The sequence below is a fragment of the Watersipora subatra genome, chromosome 10 (genome assembly GCF_963576615.1).
Source record: "Watersipora subatra chromosome 10, tzWatSuba1.1, whole genome shotgun sequence".
Classification (NCBI taxonomy): domain Eukaryota; kingdom Metazoa; phylum Bryozoa; class Gymnolaemata; order Cheilostomatida; family Watersiporidae; genus Watersipora; species Watersipora subatra.
Window position 1 is genome coordinate 51,073,878 of NC_088717.1, and position 18,824 is coordinate 51,092,701.

At 34.5% G+C, this 18,824-nt stretch overlaps 2 protein-coding genes across 2 annotated transcripts; one reads left to right on the plus strand and one right to left on the minus strand.

Moving 5' to 3' along the window:
• Positions 1-560: 560 nt before the first annotated feature.
• LOC137407187 (A-type voltage-gated potassium channel KCND2-like) lies at positions 561-4,199 on the minus strand. Its single transcript, XM_068093788.1, has 3 exons — positions 3,289-4,199; positions 1,374-1,534; positions 561-814 (listed from the first exon to the last, which is right to left on the minus strand). The coding sequence occupies exons 1-3, from the start codon at positions 4,197-4,199 to the stop codon at positions 561-563; spliced, it is 1,326 nt and encodes a 441-aa protein (XP_067949889.1).
• Positions 4,200-7,808: 3,609 nt separating this feature from the next.
• Positions 7,809-18,823, plus strand: LOC137407188 (uncharacterized). The gene is made up of 13 exons (XM_068093789.1): positions 7,809-7,898; positions 9,176-9,295; positions 9,927-10,055; positions 10,092-10,150; positions 10,691-10,911; positions 11,896-12,037; positions 13,438-13,597; positions 13,766-13,798; positions 14,423-14,582; positions 15,185-15,345; positions 15,750-15,806; positions 16,943-17,033; positions 18,710-18,823. The coding sequence occupies exons 1-13, from the start codon at positions 7,809-7,811 to the stop codon at positions 18,784-18,786; spliced, it is 1,500 nt and encodes a 499-aa protein (XP_067949890.1). The 3' UTR covers positions 18,787-18,823.
• The last annotated feature ends 1 nt before the right edge of the window (position 18,824 follows it).

Genomic DNA, 18,824 nt, shown 5'->3' on the forward strand with positions numbered 1-18,824 from the left:
GAGCCTCTGTTGTATTCCCTTAAGTGGCTCACAACACCAGCAGCTCAGACTCACACAGACTAATGTGTTATTTAACAGATGTATTGCTGATAATAGAAATTAAAGGATGTACATTTGAATTATGCATTATTTTTAGCCAATGAAAAACAAATAATTATTCAAAAGCTCATCAGATTTCCGATACAAATTTCATAGGTCATGTACAAGATCAATGCATGCATCGCAAAGAGTGAAAGTTGTTAGTACGGATGTGGTGATAACAACTCACATATTATGTGAGTTGTACAATAACTTATTGAGCTGTGTTCACTAGCCAACTTTGCATGATAACGAAAGTCATTGCTAATACCGATAGTAGTTAACAAGTAGGGCCTATAGTAGAATTACTTATGAAATATGCTAAAGTTATTAAAGAATTTGTTATTAAAGAATATAAAAATATAAGCTCAAAAGAAATAATAAAAGCATATAGAAACGTTTTTCAATGTTTATTTGAAATGTACAACAAACTATTGAAATATAAAACCAAAAGTATCTATTTTAGTTAGTTTTTAAGGCTACTAAACGCTAACTGTAGAACTTCTGTTCTGCAAAGTTGCTGTTAAATGTTCTTTTTTGCCAGATTGTCTCTTCGCACGCTCTTGATTGTGTTTATAGACTATAGCAAAGTTTCCTCCAACAATAGCAATAGGAAGGGAGGTCATCGTAAGTCCCGCTATCATTACAACAACAGCAATCAGGTATCCAGGAAGTCTAGTCGGATACATGTCTCCATAGCCAACTGTTGTCATGGTGACTAGTACAAACCAATATGCTGTAAAGATACATTGAGATATATGAGAGTTAGTTTACATAAACAATTTTTAGATTAAATAACTTGGTAACTTACAGAAAAGAGTTTACCACTCTTGTAGCTTGTGTAGATGTCAATTCTCAAGGTCAGTTCTTTAACTTTCTCTGTTAACTGATACTGTATGTTTTTTTCTCAAATGTCCAACTATTACTGCTTAAGAACCTACTTGCTACCTAGGCTTTGTGCTTGACAGGTTTCCACTACATGCATATTAAAAAATAAAAGTTGTCTGCACCTGGAACACTTGCTCAAATGCATACTAGTAATTGGGAGATGAATACATGTAGAACTGAGTCAGCTTGCTTGAAAGCCAATTTTTTCAACATCATTTTTGAAAAAATTACAAACTACAAAATTTTATCTAAACTATTTGCTAGTCAAACTGACTGTTGAGAAGAACTAAATTTGCATCTCACATTTATGTGTGAGCTGTGCGGAGTTGCAGCACTAAAATATTTTATGAGTTTTATAATTATCAGAGTTAATAATATAGTGATAATGCAGATATGTAATAGTTTACCCTCAGGAACACTTGTGATGGAAGGTCTATCATTCATTGATCCTAGTGACAAGAAGTAGACCAGGGGACCAAATATGAGGACAGACATAGCCAACAGGGCAAAAAGTAGCAGGATTTCCTTCCAACTTCTGTACAGAGTGATTAGTAAGACCTTTAGTCCACTGTAAGAAAAATACTGAATTGTTGAAAGTTACTAATATTATCCTGAGGGACTAATATGATACTGAGTGACTAATATAATACTGAGTGACTAATAGGATACTAAGTGACTAATATGATGCTGAGTGACTAATATGATACTGAGTGACAGATATGATACTGAGTGACTAACATGATACTGAGTGACTAATATGATGCTGAGTATGTAATATGATACTGAGTGACTGATATGATACTGAGTGACTAACATGATACTGAGTGACTAATATGATGCTGAGTGTGTAATATGATACTGAGTGACTGATATGATACTGGGCGACTAATATGATACTGAGTGACTAATATGATACCGAGCGACTAATATGATACTGAGTGACTAATATGATACTGAGTGACTAATATGATACCGAGTGACTAATATGATACTGAGTGATTAATATGATACTGAGCGACAAATATGTTACTGAGTGACTAATATGATACTGAGTGACTAATATGATGCTGAGTGACTAATATGATACCGAGTGACTAATATGGTACTGAATGACCAATATGATACGAAGTGACTAATATGTTACTGAATGACTAATATGATACTGAGTAACTAATAGGATACTGAGTAACTAATATGATACTGAATGATCAATATGATTATGACTGACTAAAATGATACCGAGTGACTAATATGATACTGCGAGACAAATATGTTACTGAGTGACTAATATGATATTGAGTGACTAATATGGTACTGAATGAATAATATGATACAAAGTGACTAATATGTTTACTGAGTGACTAATATGATACTCAGTGACTTATATGATACTGAGTGACTAATATGATACTGAGTGACTGATATGATACTGAGTGACTAAAATGATACTGAGTGACCAATATGATACGAAGTGACTAATATGATACCGAGTGACTAATATGATACTGAGCGACTAATATGATACTGAGTGACTAATATGATACTGAGTGACTAATATGATACTGAGTGACTAATATGATACTGAGTGACTAATATGATACCGAGTGACTAATATGATACTGAACGACAAATATGTTACTGAGTGACTAATATGATACTGAGTGACTAGTATGATACTGAGTGCCTGATATGATACTGAGTGACTAATATGACACTGAATGACTGATATGATACTGAGTGAGTAGTTAGCATTGAATGATTATTATAGAATTAAGGGAATGACATAATACTGCGTAATAAAATAAGAAAATTCGCATCAAGATAATAAACGATTGACAAAATATTAAGTTAGTAAAATAGCTTTGATCGGCTAACACACTTCAAGTAACTAATATCTTCAGCTTTAATCAGAAAAAAATTTACAAAATTCGAAACTCGGTATACCTGATTTGAGAATCTTACTTACAGTGCGTGTATCAGTAAATGACCAATAAGACAATCCTTCTGTTGCTAGATAGTCTTATCTGCATATTAATGTACAGCTAGCCAAACAGATGTACTTGAATTGTTGGTGACCTTGTCTATGTGTGTATAATTAAGGTGACAATATACCTCAGTCGAAATATTGATGTACAATTAACGATTCAGTTGCGTCTCAATTTTGGAAAAAGTAAGTTAATATATTGACAGACAATATAAAACAGGCATACATCATTTATTTGAGCAGCTTACCTGTATATCGTGGCATAGCTAAGGAGACGGACATATCTTAGCTGTCCAACTACCAGAATTATCATTTGAGAGCAAAAAGCGGTTACGCACCAAGCGGAACTGTTGCTGAAATAAACTGGCCTTTGTGCGACAAAGTAAATTCCAAAAAGAGCTAAAGCATAACATATCGACTCGATCAGAGATATTGTAAAGTCGAGTGCGTTAATCGATCTCCAGAAGCCATGTTTACTGGGACACGTAATGAATCTTGCCCAGACTTCTAGAAGATAAATGAAGGAGCAGGATAAGTTAAGGAATCCAAAAATGTCAGGAATCACATCGAGCCACTTAGAAGCGTACTCCTGACATGTCATGTCAAATGAAAGCTCTGGAAATCTTTGAAGAACCTGTATACTTCCATTCGAAGTGTTACCAGGTATCCATGTACCCGGTATAGTTGCCACTGCTGAAACAGTTCCAGCAAACAGAGTAAATAGAAAATAGCCTAATGCCCATATTTTGGCACAAGTTTTATATTTGGTATCTGGTCCAAAAGGATCAGTCAAGAAGCACCACACAGCGTAAGACCACGAGTATTTGTCATCAGTATTTGCTGATGTTAATTTAATTCGCCGGTTAAAAAACTCAAATTGCTTCTCCAAGTCGTGTCTTTCATCAAGATTCTGAGCGCAGCAGTCTGATACCGCTGCAGTGTCAATCTCCCAAAATTTCAAGTGAGACAGGAAGTCTGAGTAGCAAATATTCTTAGGACAGTGAAGCTCACCGCTTATATAGAACTTGAGAACCTCTTTGAAAATTTCAGGATCGCTTTCAAAGAAGTACTTGGCACGGGACGGTTCCTTTTGTACCAACTTGCCGAGTCGAGATTCTGGGTATTTTAATAAAGTGTCAACATTACTAACAAAGTTCTGTCCAGAAATCTGAATTAAAATTTTACATTCTTCTTTTCTCAAACCCAGCTCTGGAAAATCTTCAAGGATGCAATCTTCCAACGTTTCCATCTGCCAAAAAAATACTGACAAGCAATAAAGGAATAGTATTTCACGCAAACACCAAGGTAGACCTGTTTAGTAGATTTATAACTATAGCAACTCAGTTTGATTTGGCTAAATACATATCTATACAAGTATATATATATATGTGTATATATATATACATGTATATATATTTATATAAATTGTTTCTTCACCCCCTGGTTAACACATATGGGTGGTAATTTCTGCTCTAACTCGGATCTCCTACCAGAGACCTGGGAGTTTGAGCACTCGCCTCAAGATCTTAGCTGTTCCCAACAGCGCACTTTTCTGCAACTTATCTGAGTTGACTGCTGTCGGTGAATATATATATATATATATATCTATATATATTCTTCAAGCTGTAGACTTCAACGTCTACAGCCTAAAGAATGCACTAGCGGGAAACTGTCAGTCGCTGAAAAAAAAGATAAGTGAACTATTTAATTTTCCAATTTATACTGCTCCATCTTATGTTGAGCACTCTGATTTTAGTTCTAAGTATGATACATTTCAATATATATATATATATATATATATATATATATATATATATATATATATATATATATATATATATATATATATATATATATATATAGTGCACAATAAAGTTTTATTATTATGAAAAATGCTTTCAATGAAAATACCAAAACAAAGTGACCTAAGTAATATACATACCTACGTAACATACATGCCTAAGTATTATGCGCATTTACGTAACATACATACCTAGTTAAAAAAACACCTAAGTTACATACACACCTGAGTAACATACACAACTACACCCATAAGTAACAGCTCTAAGAAAATAAGGATTACCTGTATTTCAGTCAGAGTTCATTTATGAATAGGTTACGTCAGTCGACTGTTCAACAAAAACTTCCTCTAATGGTATCACATCTAATTTGAACACACTGGTGCTCACTAACTGGTGCAGCTCTTCAAGCATGCATAAAAATGATGTACATAACCTTAAAGTAGATTTCCCTTGACAGTGCATAGCAAGTGCTCAAGACGTACATTAACGAGTGGTGTATGTCCATGTCAAGTAATAAATCAATATTATTGTATGTATGGATAATCACAGGGAAACGGACAGAGAGCCAGTCGCACTTTGTTTGCTTAACCCAAACATTATGTAGACCTTTCGTAAAATTGGTTGAAAAGATATTCTGTATCAAGTTTGGAAACTGACTTCGTGAACTAAATAAATAATCAATTATTTCAAAAACTTCAACTGTTGTTTGAAGTAAAACAACTCTTTTATTGTTTGTATTAATTTACTCAGATATGCTGATTCTAGTTCCTGATCCAGTATCGAGATTGCTTGCAGCTCAAGCAACTATCAACGCTTCATAGAATCACACGGCTAGTAAGATGCTACTAGAGTTATCCTCTCACTCTGCAAACATTTTTATGCATCTTTTTTTCTCGCTCAGCTCACAATGCAAGCTCCATTTTCATTACAAGATGTAATATAGCCCAAGGTTTATTTCTAACTCAAAGTTTAAGGATAGCTTAAGGGTTAGGTTTCAATTCAGCCGAAAGTCTTGCTACAGCCAAAGGTTTAACTATAGCATAAGATCTAACTGTAATGGCTGAATAATAGCTGAAGGTTTGAATATAGCCAAAGGTTTAACATTTGTATGCCCAACGTACGTTATACAATACATTATATAGCCCAAAGTTTAAATATAGCCCTAAGTTTAAATATAGCCCAAAGTTTAAATATAGCCTAAGGTTTAAATATAGCCTAAGGTTTAAATACAGCATAAGATGTAACTGTAGCTGAAGGCTTAAATATAGCCAAAGGTTTAAATATAGCCAAAGGTTTGAATATAGCCTAAGGTTTAAATATAACCTAAGGTTTAAATATAGCATAAGCTTTAAATATAGCATAAAATGTAACTATATCTGAAGATTTAAATATAGCCTAAGGTTTGAACATAACCGAAGGCTTAAATACAGCCTAAAATTGAATATAAGTCTACTTATTACAATAAGAGCAAATGATGAGAAGTACTAAAAGAATACAAGCAACTGGAACCAACTCTGACATGCCTCATGTGATTACAACCACTCTTGCATTGCTTCAGTTATTGACAGGAAATAATCACAATATCTGCTATGGAATATGTCCTATAATATTATACATTTTACATGAAAAGTAGTCTTTCTTTGGTTTAACCCTGGTTCATAGCAACAACCCTGTACAGAAGGACGTTAGAATAGTGGATAGAAACTTCTCAAACTATTCTACTATTACAATTATTGGAACGTTTTAATCTGTTTAAAAACTAAAAAATAGCCTTTTCAAATGAGCTTTTAATACATAAGTATACTGAATTTATTGTAGATAATCTAATAACAGAGCAGACTAGACTGGAGATGTATTGCAGAGTTTGTAGCTACTCATAGTTTTATTGTAATAGAAGATAACAATGAAATAATAAGCTAATACACAAGGCAAAGCACAAAATAGAATCATCGCTTTGTAAACCGCAACAACCATTTATGTATAAAATAGTGAAATATAAGTAGAATGAAGAAGGAAATCGAGAGAGCGAGAGAGAAAAAGATGAAAGAGAAAAAAAGAGATAAGAGTGAGGAAGATGAAGAGAAAAAGAAGAGCTGAAGGAGAGATAGACAAGAGATAGAGGAGGGAAATAGGAGAGATAGAGGAGAGATACATGTAGAGGGGAGATAGATGAAAGAGAAGAGGGATAGATGAGAGACAGAGGAGAGATAGAGGAGCGATAGAGGAAAGATCAAAGAGAGGAGAGAGAGCATCAAATGGCATTCAAGCCATGTTGTTGGGTTTTCTCAGCTTATCTGAAAGGAATTTAGGTTCCAGATTTTGGCACCCGACTCAAAAAGTGTCAAATCTTGTTCAAATATTGGTTTATGTAGACCTGAGATGATTGAAAATCAAGGGTGAACTGCTTACTACTATCTTCCTGCTTTTTATGTTCATTCAGCTGTAATCCTGTTGACAAGACATTTGTAGAGGCCAACACGCATAAAAGCAGCGCAGCTCCTGTCTGTTCGCTTAAAGCACGTCCGTTACACCAGTGCAATATTTTTTATTGTCACTACTCTACATACTGACCTACCATTTTGTAACCAGGTAAACTTTGCACACCTGTATGCGCGATATGAATTAAAAATTTACACATATCTATGAACAATACAATACAGCCAATGGGTACAGCATTCCGAATGTGGTTATTGTTTTAGAATGAATGCTTTGGAGTAATAGCTAACGCTCACGCCTAATGAAAGGTATTATTTAATTGTCTCAAATCAGGACTGTTTATTTTACTGAACGACTTAATAAAGAGGAAAAGCAACAGTGTCATTAGAATATTATCTAGACTCCAAATGCATATTATTAATTTACTAGAGGCTTTCAGAGACTCGAGGCACCGTATCTACGAGTGCCAATCAGTCTCAATAGCTTTTCTTCATCCATGAAAGAACATTATTGAGCACCCAGATCATTGGCATCGCTGCTGATGCTCCTATTTAACCAAAGTTTTCACTCTGTTCTCTGATTAAAGCAGGAAAGAAAGCATTATAGTTGACAGCTTAGATATGGAAGAGCTGATGCCTTCTAATGCTGATGGGAAAGGTTTAGTAACCACAAACACTGCAGTAATCCGAGAATGTCTCAAAGAATGCTCGGTAAGTTATGTACCTGTACGTTTTCAATCAGTCTATTGGTTGAAGAGCTATATGCTGTAATCAGAACTATTGATTGACCATTTAGATACTGCGCTATTTATTAATCAAGTCAACACTGCAGTCAGTAGCAATTGACTTGAAAAAACTACAACTATTATTGGTAGTAGATCACTTGAAGCAAACACTGAACACCGAGTTTTTAATAAGACTGACACTAGGTTTTGGTGCAAACAAAAGCAAAGTGAATTAAGCTAGCTATAGTGATAAAGTCCACGGATACGCGTTAAGTTGTGTGATATTCCCTCGTCCAAAATGTCACTAAAATGATATCTTCAGCTAGTAATTCCAGCACAAAATGTTGCTACTAAACTCTGTGGCAAACTTCGTTAATTTTGTTAATGTGTTTGTTTATAAGATTAACGACAAGCCAACTATTTCTCCTCAAGTTAGCACAGCTTTTTGTTCTAACTTGAATAATTAAACCAGTCATATCACAAGTAATCACAACCCCAGAAATGGTGTATTACTGGAATAGAGAAGACATTACTGCAGTAATATCTTCTCTGCACAGCAGTATTACCTGATCAAACAACTGCTATCTTCCTCTACACTGTTGCTACGATGCTGATGACCTCATTATTGCTATAGATATTCTCATCACATAGATCCATGCTAACTTGAAGCTGGATTTTAGTATTTCTTTGGTCAAGGATGCTTTGAATACACTGTAATGTACGATTGTCAGATATGTAACAATATATATTTGATTTGAGCTCAGATCTGCTGATTACCTTCAAAACAAGATTTGACTGTATCTTTTACAATTTTGAATATCAACATGAACAGAACAACTGATACCTAGCAGTTTCTATAACTGATACCTAACAGTTGCTATAACTGAAATACATCATTTTTAAGCTAACTGTACAATTTAACCCTGGCCATTACGGTTTAGATCAAACTTAGGGTGGCCATCTTAGAATTTATAAAACCTTGTAACTGCATTCACCTAACCTGCAAGAATAATAAAGCAATGGTAAATAGACTCAAGTTGTTGCCGATATGAGACTAGGAGAGACTAAGTCAAAATCGCATTCAAAATTTTGATGGTAGCTCTTACATACACGCAGTGATATGCTGTATGTGTCATACCTAACTTATACATAGTCATATACTGTAGGTGTCCTACCTAACTCCTACATAGTCATATACTGTAGGTGTCATACTGATATTTACTTTGTTTTATGTATTCTACTACTAGTATACATTTTCTCCAGCTACAGTTCAACTCTATAACCATGTGTATGACTCACATCACCAACATCCTCTTTGACTTTGTCAATGATGATGTACAAGGGTCAAGGTCAGAGATTCTTCCTCGTATTTTGCAGTTAATGGTAAGTTCAGCTATTGCTACTTCAATCACCGGTCGATTGAGAAATTTTATCATTTGCATGTTACTTGTGATTTTGCTGAGAGTTATTTGTTAAAATATTTTACTGTATATATTCCTTTTTATACAATAAATCTTTGAAATGTGTCCAATATATTTTCACTCATTCAAGCCTTTAGCTACATGTATATGTGTATTTTGAACTATATCCCAGTTGTGAGCAAAAAGAACAATTTCTTACTTCCTTGGTAAATTTTATCTTGGCAACTCCCGAGTAGGCGTTTCATTTGGCAAAGCCCACTAGTTAAAATGGTTTAACCTAATTTTTTTGATGATGTAACCTTATTCAAGCCAAAAATTATATAACATTGCGATTGCAAATTACAAACCGTTGTTATCACTGCACGTGGTTTAGAGATTGCTTTGTAACTATATGTCATCTATTTAGTTAGTTGTTGCTGATGATTTATTGATGGACTTGTGTTATTGCCATTATTCTTATTATTACTATTATTATTATTAGTACTATTATTATTACCATTATTATTATTACTATTATTACCATTATTATTACTATTATCACCATTATTATTATTACTAATATTATTATTATCATTCCTAATATTGTTCCTCAGAAAGACATAAGTGGAGATAAGATGAAGGAGATGACAGCTGATCTTCCGCGAGGAGAAAGGCGAATCTTGACTGGTATAGCAGACCGGTTCTCTGAGTGTGAACAGCTAATCTATAAGAGCATGAACAGAGTAGCTGACCTGAGACATACTGATGAACACAAGCAGGCCATGCAAATTGTAGCTCTGCAGAAACTGCTAGAAAGCAAAGACAAAGAAATTACTAGGTGAGTATTCTGATGACAAGTGTCTCTGTGGATCTGCATCCACTGGAATGCAACTTATCAGCTGCATTGGATTTACACAGCTCTGCAATATACCTAACTTAGCCTGTGCTTCTTACAGTTTTGTATGAGGCTTAACTTAGCCTGTGCTTCTTACAGTTCAACATGAGACTTAACTTAGCCTGTGCTACTTACAGTTCTGTAAAAAACTTAGCCTGTGCTACTTACAGTTCTGTGTGAGACATAACTTAGCCTGTGCTTCTTACAGTTCTACATGAGCCTTAATTCAGCCTGTGCTACTTACAGTTCTGTATAAAACTTAGCCTGTGCTACTTACAGTTCGGTGTAAGACTTAACTTAGCTTGTGATTCTTTGCAGATTTTCTGACAGCCTAATATTATTATAGTTAACTTAACAAGAGCTGCAGACACTTCAGCGCTTGGTTCAACTTAGCCTGTGTTTCTTGCACAGTCGCTGCTTTTTGTTTTCCAACCCGTAATGATAATCGTTAGCCCTGATGCTAAAGTTGCATGCTTTTGTTAGTCTAAAGACAAGTGAAAACGTGACCTTGTGGCAGAAGGAAAAAGTTCGGATTTTAAAAGACCACGAAGAGAAAATAAACAGTCTGAAAACAAGAATATCTGAAATGGATCGGGAGAAGGAGGTGCTGAGGCAGAAACTTGAAGATAGGAATGATGCATTAAAAACTGAAAAACTGCGGGTAGAGGTTACAAAAAAAAGATCATCAGCTAGCCTGCCCCCTGGTGAGCTGCTTACCGCTACCAGTACGACATAAAATAGCTGTTTCCTTGATCGGAACCAATGACAGCCATCCAGCATGTCAGCTGCCAAGCTTTAGTCACTCCAAAAACTCATCTTTCCTGAAAGTTTAATAGCTTTTGTCAAGAATTAGTGTGCAGCTGCTCAAATTCTTAAACTGTTTGTAAGAATTGTCTTTACTTGAGGTTTTTTGCATCTGTACGGTTTTCCAGACACCCTATCTGCTTTTTGAATACGCCAATTTACACACCTTCTTTAATAACTTTAAGGTCAATGTATTTTATTCTCATGTTTTCATTGTATGAAGCATAAAATACAGATAAGTAGCCTAATCCATTCCAAGGTCTTCCCAAACAAACTCCTTTATACGTTCAAACTAGACAAACAACTAAATTTACTTTTTTAATATAATGATTATACAGCAACTAAGGTATTACTGATTTGTATCAACAAGTTTTTTCTTTTTTTTATAACGTTCACATGATTTAGCGTCTCTGATTACAATAATGTTACGCTAAGTTAAAGAGAACACAAACCTTCAATTTCAATTTATAATGATTTTTTGTCACTATTTCTTCATTGAAAATTTCTTCTTCCAAAGAATAACTAAGCATAAAAGAAAGTGAAAAATGGATAAAAATAGATACCCTAGATGCTATACGTTGTTTTCTTTCTGAGTTCCAGCAAGAAGGAAAAGGATTCTTTGTAGGCTAAATATGAGCACCTTTTAATTCAAATAGAATCTGAGAACTTACACTTAATGGAAGCTATACGTTATATGAAATTCCTTATGTAATACGAAGCAAAAACTTCTCATTAATTCTTTACGTTAAGTAGAATTTACATACAAAGACATTTAGGTTATAGAACTGTTCAGTGCAATTTGAAGCTGAATGTCAAGCTAAATGATTATTGTTGGGAGACTACAACGTGTCGTACTGTGAATTTTCTTTCTACTCTTCTTGCAGAGGAGTCAGACCTGGCCCTACTTGAGGATCTCAAGAGGAAGGTCTATCTCTATGACAAAGACCTCCAGCGCGCGGAGTCCCAGATGGGCAACTTTCAGTCTGACATGCTAGGCATGATGGGAGGAATACAGGGGGAGATAATGTAAGTCACATGTAGCCCACTATATTAATTGTGACTCGAAAATCAGCTCAAACATAAGGTAGCTAGCAAAAATAACACAATAATAAAATGACATGAACTTATATTGAATAAACAAATTGTTCTTCTGATAAGGGACACAATTTGTATAAACACACAGCAATCATGCAGACCTTTGGAGTACGTATAATTGGACAGCTTTTTAATAAAAAGACTCAACTTAAGAGTTAAAATTTTACACGTAGAAATTATGGGAGATAAAATATAAAAAATCAACTTCTTATCAGAAATGAAGCATTCCGGTCAATTAGGTTTCTTTGTTACTAGAGAACAAAAAGATTTCAACGTACTTTAAGCCTAGACTACTGCTTAAAAATGAACTCCCATAAAACTTTAGTAGATCTTTTCCAAAAGTATCAGTATTTTTACTTCATTTATGATTGTTTTTGATGTTTGAGGTGATCTGATTCAAGATTTTTCAAATTTAAAATCGACAAAACTGGATCACGGTTCAATGTTCAGATCTAGGGAAAATGTGATTATGATATCTATAGTTCCAAAAGACCAACAGAATACAGACGCGTAATACTGCAACTTGAACACAATAACTGATATCAATAGCAATGATAGCAACTAGTGACATCATTTCACACGTATTTTTCTTCTGAGCATTTTTATCTAAGCTTCGAACAAACGAACAAACACAGTTCTTATTATAGTAAAGATCCTTGTTGTATGGACTTCATTGTTAAGACTGATTTAGAGATTTTAGTTACCTAGATCTTACATTTTTGAAGTTATGTATAACCTAAAAACAATAAATAAATCCTTAATTTAGGTTACAACGATTTGTGGTATTGACAGACGATATGCCTACATTCTTTTTCAACTTCCAAAGGTCATTTGAACCTTGTTCAAAGCTGCTAAGAAATGCAGTGATCAATTTGTGCTGTAAGAAAGCTAATAGATATCTCAGAAATATTTACTATAATAAAAGCCTTGCCAGTTGGTCTGTTCAGACTCATGCTAAGAGTGTTACAAGAAAAATTGTTCCATAACTGAATTGAACTCAGGTATTTCATTTTGCTGGCAGGCAAGCTAACCACTACACCACTCCACCACCTTAGAACATTCTGGAATAATTATGCGGATCCTTATCAAACATGATGATCTCTCACAGCAAACGAGACTGCCAGCGTACTAGTTATATCACTCTACGCTGTAGACATATTTGCGAATATGCTGATAACAAAAGTTCAAATGAAAGCACTAGGGAAAACAAGGTGGCTGCAAGCGTAAAAAGCTTGTCACTCTGCCTGACAGTCATTGTCAATAGTAATTAGAGCATGTTTGATCCAAATGTCATGTGATATGTCATGTGACTAACTTTTTGTTCTTTGCAGGACTGCAGGATCACATACAAAAGACACTCTAACTTCCACACAGCTGTCTAAACTCAACGACAGGATAGATAAAATTAAGGCAGCCATAGCGGGTGACATGGATATACAAGTAGTACGGGCTGATTTAAGTGACAAGTACCTGCCAAGCAAGTCTGGCCTGGTTAGTAGCTTGATTCTCTAAGGCTCATTTATATCTCTTCTAGTCTCTGTGTTTATTGAGCTAAACGTGAAACATTAGATAGGTTACCCATCATCTTTATGACCAAAGACTATACTAAAACTGAATGATTGTTCTTAAAAATTTAAACATACTGGTTTGTATTTTCAGGATTTCTTTGTGACCAGGAATGGAAAAAAAGTGGTGAGTATTTAAACAAATGATAGCCTCCGAGCCACAACTTGGTCCACATTAAAATGAGGAGTATCATATTTATACACATATTATACATGCTGCCCTGCTTCCAAACTGGCAGTTTAAAAGTGGCATAACAAATGTTCCTTTAGCCGTGACTCTTCACTGATTATTATAGCACAATTATGATAAATACCTTCATTTAACTTTTTATTTTAAACTCAACATAGTTGATCGTTTAGTCACCAAAGATTTTTAGGACAATGGTCTACACCTGTCTAAACTCTACTTTTTCAGTGTGTGTGTCTCTTTCTTGGTCTGCATTAACTCACTGCGTTCTCACACTTTTTTGGCCAGTTTTGTCTAAACTTCCCACGCATATGCCGCATGCCTTCTGCCAGATTGCTAAAAATCTGGTTCATGAAAACCAGCGCCTTAACCAATCACTTGAAGGAGATCTGATTAAAAATGAAAGGAACGCCCTCATCGCCGGGCTTATTGCTACTGAATATTAAAAATATTCTAGCTTTTAGTAAATAATTCACATACTTGAAAACATTTTTTATTGTGATTTGAATGAATTACTTACTAAATCTGTTAGAGAAGTATGCTCTATCTTGCCGCCTGTCACAGGTCGTACAACCGATGCGTGTTCGCCGACATGATCGATTACCAAACAAGAACTTGCCTCCGCTGTCGAAGCGTAGAGACTCCAAACACGAGCTAGCGGCTCTATCCATGAAGAGAAGAGACTCAAAACAACGACGACAATCTCAAATCATTCAAAGTGAAGGTAAACAGCGCTACAGAACTAGAGCAGCCTTCTCTATACTTCACCACTATTCTAAACTTATTATCAGAAGGGAAGGCTATATAAGCATTTTAGTGCCATCTTTAGTATTAAAAGTTTACCATAACTGTAATATTATAAAGATTGACTACACAACCAGCCAATCAAATAAGCAAGTGAAAAAAATGGCAGAGTTTAGCAAGTTTTTAGAGGTAGTTAAATTTGGAATTTCCCAAATACATGCATCATGGACTTCCCGTTTAGTATGAGTTAGCTTGTCATTATTGCAAGTGTTCTCAAACCTGTTTTAAACACGATACTAAATTTAATATGGAAATCTTTTAATTCTTGAGTTTGTTTATGAGCAAGTTTTCGGACTTTTCCTCTAAATAGCGTTAAATTCTCAACCAATATTGGGAATTGTAGGGGAGCTTTCTTGTTTCGATTATATGCCCATTTAATATTGCTGCAAACTAATAGCTAAGAAAATTTTTAATACAAATCACATCTGTTTTTAAAGACACTAGCTTATTTTTACTAAATCGCCAAGAGTTTCATTAAAAACAGAGAGCAATTTTTAATAAACTCCATCAAATTGATTACAGGTATCTCTAACCCGCGACTAATAGACGCCAGTCAGAGCACTCTAGACACCTTGGCTGTCATGAAGCATTTTCCTACACTGTCTGCCAGCTATGTTAAGGATCAGTGGAATAACTTCAAGAAGTATGACACTGATCAAAATGGAGAACTGGATATGTCAGAGGTATGTCTGGGCAACTTGGCAGTATGTAATAAGATACACATATCTGGCAGCATTTGAAACATTGGCACCTAGTACACATGGATCTTTAAGAATGATGATATGGTACAAACAGTTTTGGAATGAAATATCAGCCGTGACACGATTTTCAAAAAATGTTTCTTTTTAATTTTTAGCTCAACAATAAGCATAGTGAATAAAAAAATGGATACCGTGATATTTTGTTGCTATGTAGAATCGTGCAGTCAAACAAGAGACGTGGATGTAACATAAATTATTAGCCAAGTTTCAATTTTAAAGCCGTGTAATCTTATAAACATGACTTTGAACTTGTGCAAATGTTCTTGTTCTTTTTCTCATGCCAAAGTTTATGTTACAATGTCTCCAACTTTCTGAAACTCTTGCAGATTATGAGCGCAATAACAGGCCTGATGCCAGGTAATGTTAAACCCGCACACATAGAGGTAAGTTAAACTTTGCTTCTAGTAGTATATAAATAATAAATATAATAATAAGTATATAATAATACAATAGTAATATAATAAGCAATATGTGTACAGACTCCTGTTTATTAACTTACTAACTTACTTTCCGATTTAATTTGGCCTTTTTCTACTTATTAAAATATGCTAAAAAGTTAACACTATTTAGAGATTTTTGCTTTAGAAATGATAGCCTATGAATGACCGCAAACATCTTTGACAATGCATTATTTTGGAAACTTAAACATGTTAGAAAAAAATAACTTTAGTTCAAGCTCACTTTAGTTGCAGACTTTAAATTGAGTCTATTAATTTTACTAGACTCAAATTAAAATTTAATATTAGTTTTTTAAACCTTAACCTGAGAATTTTGCTGACTTGAGACATGACTTTAGTGCATTGTGTCATAATCAATAAGGTGAATTCTCCAGCCTTCAAGTCAGGTCTCAGCTGTAATATAAGGCTATTGCTAGTGCTACAAAAATTATATGTATAGCATTTTATTGGCATTAGTAATCATCCACAAAATAATGTTTTTATTGCATGCCAAAAGAAAAAAAAATAAGAAGACAAAACTTGGGAATTATTGAGTGAGTAGAACAGACATGTTTTAAAAGTTAGTAATCTGAAAGTATTGCGGAGAAGTCGAGATATTGAATTGAAAGTTGGAGTAACAGAAAGTTCATAAAAAGAAATATATGATAGTGTATGTAATATATTGGTGTCACGGAGTAGAAAACGATGTCGGTCATACGTGTAGAAGGATATATAAAGATATATTGTCTGCTCCGCTCCAACTCAACAATAAGCAATAGAACTCCAGAATTCTTCTTCTACTGACAACCGGTTTGGCTTCTTTAGACTTCAGTAAAACTGAAAGAGACTGCTAGAGATTGTCTAGCAACTTCATTATTCTAAGCACAATTTTCCGCCTGCTTCTTATTCCTATTTAAGTATTTTGGGGTCATCATGAATATTCAACTATGATAGATTTATGCTGACAGACTTGTATTCCGCTTCATTACTATAGTAACAAACACGTGTTGAAGTCCATCTAGAAAAGCTCTAGAAGTTGATATACTCCATAGAAGATAAATAAGGTTTGATATACTTTAAAGGCAGCAGTGAGAGAAATAGACATCGATGGTTCGGGAACGCTAGATTTCTATGAATATCTTCAAGTTGCCATGCTGCTAGAGAGAAAGAAAGGTCAGATATCCATGACAGCTGCTCTAAGTGATACATTCATTACCTTGGCTATATGTAATTAGAGTAACGTAAGCATGACCATGAGTTGTCTGCTCAACAAAAGAGCTGCTAACAATGGTAGAGCTGCTACCTCGCTATTACTTAACGATTTTAATGGCAATCGAATACATTAGAAGATTACTGCTGGATATGGAACCTTACAGCTCAAATCACTTAATTCAACTAACTCTATGAGTTCTATAAGCAGGAAATGTGGTGATTGCGTACAAGCTGGTAGAATTCTGTAATTTGAAAAATGAGTGGTGACGATGTCTGCAATTGTTGACCCTCATTAGACACTGCAAGTCATTCTTGAGCAGGCTCTGTCTCACACTTCAGAAGCCATAATGCTTTCATGAAAGTTAGTGATGCCTAAGATTACCCAAAAGAATTTTGCACATTTTTTGCGTCGCGCAACACAAATATTTTTCAGCTTTTTTAACATATTATTATGTTTATAAATGTTTTACTCCTTATATTATACTGAATTTAATATAATAGTATTATGTTTAACTTAGTATACTAGATTAGTGTAGTATAATTTAGTTTAATTAGTTTAGTATAATAACTACGTATGTTTGAGAAAGATGTTTGAGAAACAAGTTTAATCCTGTAGCAGATGTTGTTCTTCAGCTCTATAGTTACCAGTCTGAGCGATAATCATTAATCTGATTTTGGTTATTAATTTAATTTACCAGTAGGGAGCAGCAGTAGTTTAGTGATTAGTACGCTGGCATACAACCAGTAGGTCAGAGGTTCTAATCACAGACGGGTCATTGACAGTGTTAGGAAGAGCATCCGGCCATGATTGCCCATGAGCGAATGGTCGATTGTGGTCGCAATACACTCTGCACCATGGTATACCATTTGTGCTGGTGACACCCTAAACCACCGCTGCTCGAATCATGTATTTATCTGAAAGAAAAAAACTTAATTATTAATTAAACAATTCAATCTGACACACATGAGTATTAACTAATTTATGGAAAGTTAATAATCATGTATGACATCTTTAGTTTTCCATTGATGAGCGTATTGCTACCATTGACCAGTTTGTTGCATACTGAACTAATTAGAGATTCTAACGAATGACATGTTCATTTGAAGTGGTCCCATGATTACGATCATCACTACATGTCAAGCCAGCCAACTAGCTGAATGTACTTACATGTAGATCTATGATAAGGAAGATAACTTTTGTGTTAACATAGTTACAATAAGCATCACTATTCCTAGAATGGATGCCTTTCAGGCCTAAAATGAAAGTTTTCTGTATTTGAATAACTATAAGAATATAATGATATTATATTTATCTACTACCCTTATAAGATTTTATAATATCTTTATAGGCTTTTTATTGAGCTTACTTGTGTTTTTTTAGAACTTATGCTATTCTTTGTCACCACACCCATGCGATCAGCTGAATCTAATATGGCTCCTCTCTATGCTAACTGTACAACTATCATATTTGTTAAGATGTCATCTACAGACCTTTACAGTTACTCAGCATTTACAGATTAATGGTCAAGTTCTAGATAAGAGCCACATCATACTGCAGGAAACAAAAGAAACATTTTTGGTAGATATCAATCTAAAAAGATCTTGGCATATACTTATTGTATTTTGATGGTTTACAGGTAAATCTGAACTGTTTCACAACCCGGAGGTCACTCAGTACAACAAACAGATATCCAAGACATGCAGTATACAGTAAACGTACGAGAAAGAGAATATCTGAACTATAAGAAAACA